General features: G+C 71.9%; 1 protein-coding gene across 1 annotated transcript in view; it reads right to left on the reverse strand.

Moving 5' to 3' along the window:
• Positions 1-247: 247 nt before the first annotated feature.
• Positions 248-4,424, reverse strand: part of MNEG_3592 (hypothetical protein) — a gene marked incomplete at both ends in the record, with an annotated part of 9,910 nt that continues 5,733 nt past the window's right edge. The window contains 3 exons of the mRNA XM_014047927.1: positions 248-3,379; positions 3,748-3,911; positions 4,216-4,399. Coding sequence (XP_013903381.1) covers positions 248-3,379; positions 3,748-3,911; positions 4,216-4,399 — 3,480 coding nt within the window. The remainder of the gene's footprint in view (positions 3,380-3,747; positions 3,912-4,215; positions 4,400-4,424) is intronic.

Here is a 4,424-nt window from a genome sequence, read left to right on the forward strand (position 1 = left end):
CCCTGCAATCAGGCTGGGCTCATTCTTGTGCGTTGCTGCTCCCACATGACCCCCAGTTCCCATAGCAACTCCTCGGGCAGCGTGGGTGGAGCAACACGGTTACCCCGCCGCGCAAACGATTGCATGTGAAGTAAGCGGATACACTGCACATATCAGCGCGTGCAAGTCTCAGACAGAGCGATTAACCAAATGTGTAAGGGGCGGAGGAATCAGACACTGGGCCAAACCAAGTGCCCCACAACCAGCATCAGCACAGCAGGAAGAGCGCGCCGCGCTCCCCTCCCGTGCCGCTGAACCCCTGCAACAGCTGGCGTATCTGCAGCGGCAGCCCCGCGAGCCCCAGCGCGGCCGTTGACTCCTCCAACCGAACCAAGGCGCTGCTTCCTGCTGCCAGACGCACGGAAGGCGCGCTTCGCAGCAGCCAGGCCGCAAGCAGGCACCTGTAAAGCGGCCCGAACACTTCGGGGTGGTTCCCCACGCCGCCGACCCACGCGCCCGCGGCCGCGGCCGGCGCCGCTGCGACTCGTGCGGCCGCCGCAGCCAGCCAGGCATCCACACCGCGCGCCCACTCGATCAGCGGCCCGTCCTCAACGCAAAACAGCCCCTCGGCGCCGGCGCCGGCCGCAGGCCCCGTAGACGGTTCCGCCGGAGGCAGCCGTGTCAGGGCGCGTGCGGCCAGCTGTGCGATCTGTAGCGGCTCTTCGTGGTGGTTGTCTGCCTCTCGGTCAAACAGCCGCCTCGAGGCAGCCGCCGCCCCGCCGCCCGCCCTCGGCGCCCCCTCGCCTCCCGGCCCTCGCAGCGCCGCCAGCGCCGCCGGCAGCGGCGTTGACGGGTCGAACACGGCGAGCGCGAGGCGGCGCAGCGCGGCGGCGCGGGCGGCGGGGGCGAGGGTGACGCAGGCGTCGGCGATCGCGTCAAAGGCGCGTGCCTTGACGGCCTCCTCGTACTGCTGCTGGCGCGTGCGGTCTTGCACCGGTTCCCGCGGCTGCTGACCCTGATGCTCCTCCGAGAGCCGCTGCTCCTGCTGTTGCTGCTGCTGCTGCTGCTGCTGCTGCTGCTGCTGCTGCTGCTGCTGCTGCTGCGGCTGGGAGTCGTCCAGCGCCCCCTGGGCAGCAGCCGCCGCTGCAGCGCGCACGCCCTCATCGTCGTCCTCCAGCAGCGCCGCCGCCACCCACCAGCACCCCGACGACAGCCGCTGCAGCCACTCCGCACCACCGGCGCCCGACCTGGCGCCACTGGCACCATCGGCCCCTGCGCCGGCGCGCAGCAGCAGCGGCAGCAGCAGGCCGCCTGCGCCCAGGGAGCGGGCCACGGCGAGCCGCAATTCGTCGGGCTGGGACGCCTGGCTGAAGGCTTCAAAGTGATCAAAAACGCCTGTCAGGACGTCGCGGGCGCCGTCGGAGCCGGCGGCGGCGGCCGGGACGAGCCGCCGCGCAGTGCGCGCGAGGCAGCCGAGGGCCTGGGCGCGCGCAGTCAGGTCAGGCGCCGCCCAGAGTGCGGTGCGCGCCTGTTTCGCACGCTCCAGCGCGCTGCGAGTGGCTGGGTCCGCCGCGTCCTTGTCCGTGCCCTGCTGCTGCTCCTGCTGCTGCTGCTGTTTCTGCTCCTCCTGCTGCTCCTCCTGCTTGTCCTCCTGCTGTTGCTGCTGCAGTTGCTGCGGCGGCTGTGGATGCAGGTGCACGGGCGCACCCTCCTCGTCGTGCCACTGCTGCAGCGCAGCGACCAGCGCCAGCAGCCGCCGCCGCACCTTCACATTAGCTTCTGCCCCCAGCGCCGCCCACAGCCGCCGCTCGAGCGCGCGCAGCAGCGCGGGCGCCGCTGGCTCGGCCGCCGCCCAGCCCGCGGGTGGCGTGGGCGGCAGCTGCCGGGCGGCTTCCTTGCAGGCGGCTGCCCTGACCTCGTACTCGTCGCTCTGCAGGACCTCTGACAGGCGCCATGTCAGCTGCTCCAGCAGCAACCCCCAGAACCCGCCACCGCTGCTGGCTTCGGCGCCGACGCCGTGCCCAGCGCTGGTGCCGCCATCCAGCTGCCTCAGCCGCTGCAATGCAGGCGCCGCAGCGACAACTTCCGCCACCAGAAGCGGGCCAAGCAGAGCGCTGCTGCAGTGCTTCAGCCAGACAGCGTGCTGCGGCCCCTGGGCGCCGTCCGCACCGCCGCCGCCATCCTCCTGAGCCGTTGCCTTGACTGCCGCCAAGCACGCCGCCTGCAGGGCGCGCCGCAGGCGGTCGCCGGCGCCGCCGGCGCGCAGGCCGCCGGCGCGCGCCGTCTGCAGCCGCAGGGCCTGCCTGGCGACGCGCAGGTACGCGGCCCGCACGGGCGCACACGCGCAGCGCGGGCCGGCCAGCCAGGCCGCCGCCGTCAAGCCGTCCGTTACCTCATCGTCCAGCCCCTTGCTCTCATCACTGCCCGCGCGCTGGTCGCTGCCGCCGCCGCCGGCTTCAGGGCCGGCCACGGCGGCGCCGGCGAGTCGGTTGCCGCCAGCTGGATCGGAAGCCTCCGTCTCCAGCAGCACCTCCAGCTGCATCAGCGCCCCATGCAAGGCGTTGTGGCTCGAAATGACGACAACCCCCTGACCACGATCGCCGCCGCCGCCGCTGCCACTGTTCGCAATCCTGGCCCTGGGCAGCGCCGCCGCGAGCGCGGCCGCGGCTGCCATCCGCTCCTGCGGCGGCACCAGCGGCCCCAGCGCCGCCGCCGCCAGCTGGCGCTCCCCGAGCACTGGGGACGCGCGCCCGACCGCGGCCAGCGGCGCGGCGAGGATCGACGGCGCCAAGGGGCCGTCCTGCGGGGTAACGGCCATGTGGACAGACGGCTTGAGGCGCGCCAGGATTAGCAGCACCCTGTACAGCCCAGGGTGCGCCGCCGCTGCCGCGCCGGCCGCCGCGCCGCCGCTGCCGGCCCCGGCGGCGCCGGTGGCGAGGGCATCCGAAGCGGCGGTCAGGTGGCGTAGCATGTAGGCATGCAGCGGCGGGAAGCGCGAGAAGAACTCGGACGCGGTGGGGGCCTTTGAGTACGCGTGCGACGCGCCCGCCGCCGCTGCTGCGGCGTCCGCCACGCCCTCGCGCCTACCGGGCGCCGCCTCCTGCTCCGCCACGCGCCCCTCCCCGCCGCCGCCGCCGCCGCCGCCGCGGTGGGCGGCCAGTGCGGCCGGGCCCCAGGCCGCCCACGACAGCTTCTGCCGCGCCGCGACGCCCGCATTCTTGAAGCCGACCATGCGCACGACGAGCGCCGTGAACGCGAGGGACGCGGCGTTGCGGACCTCCCAGGACGCGTCCGCGGAGGCGTCTATGGCGGCGACGAGGCCGTCTGGCAGGCGGGCGCTGGCCTCCAGGGCGAGGGCAGCGTCCCTGAACACGAGGCTGAGGGCGTTGAAGGCGTGGACCTGTCGCCGTGTTGGGGTGGGGCGGCGTTATGGAGATGGGGTTGAGTGGTGTGGGGAGGGTAGGTCAAATTTCCCCTTGCAGGGGACAACTTGGGCAGGGGATTGGGGTGCAGTGGGGATGAGATGAGGACGTGTTGGCCAGAACGTTGATGCAGCAGCAGCAGGGTGCATCCCACAGTGTACGCCCTAACAGCATGCAACCCCCAAACAGCACACTCTCACACTCTCTCACACACACACACAACCACACACAAACAAACACAAATACGAGTACAAACACAATGAGACGCACACACACACACACACACACACATTTACACACACACAACCACTAGCACGCATCCACGCAAGCACACAACCTCTCTCACCCTGGGCCATGGCTCCAACGACGCGTCCGCAGCGACCGCCAGCAGCCGCCCCATCCCCTCGTGCAGCAGCCGCCGGGGCGCCCCCGGGGGCTCTGCCAGGAAGAGGGCGGCGAGCGCGTAGGGCAGGCCGGCGGAGCGCCGCACGATGTCGTCAAGGGACTGGCCTGGGGGGCGGGGCGGGACCGTGGAGGGGTTGGGTGTTTTGAGGGCTGCCGCAGCTTGGTGAGGTTATGAGCACATGCCTGTGGACGGCATCTCAAAGGGAGATGAGAGGGTGTGCAATAAGAAGTTGGCGGCACAGGTAACTGTTTTGAACGCCGCGCTCACGGGCTGCTGAAGGGTGGTAGTGCCCAGGACAGGCGGAACGAGCGCAACAGCTCAGCCAAAGGCCGCAATCCAGGCCCATGAGTCCTGTCCCACCGCAGTGGCAGCAGCCGCCGGCCCGGCCCGCCCCGCCCCGCCGCTCACCCGGCCGCCCCATGTGCTCCAGGCAGCGCCGCAGCCACGCGCCCGGCAGCCGCGCCAGGCGCGGGTCCTCGGCGCGCAGCAGGCGCCCCGCGAGCGCGCAGAAGCCGGCCTGGACTTTGTCCACTGCCCCGTTGTGCTTCAGCTGCAGCAGCAGGTCCAGCAGCACCGCCCCCGCCCCCTCCAGCTGCGCCGCCGACAGTAGCGGCTCC

This window comes from Monoraphidium neglectum (genome assembly GCF_000611645.1).
Source record: "Monoraphidium neglectum strain SAG 48.87 unplaced genomic scaffold scaffold00458, whole genome shotgun sequence".
In the NCBI taxonomy this organism is placed as follows: Eukaryota; Viridiplantae; Chlorophyta; class Chlorophyceae; order Sphaeropleales; family Selenastraceae; genus Monoraphidium; species Monoraphidium neglectum.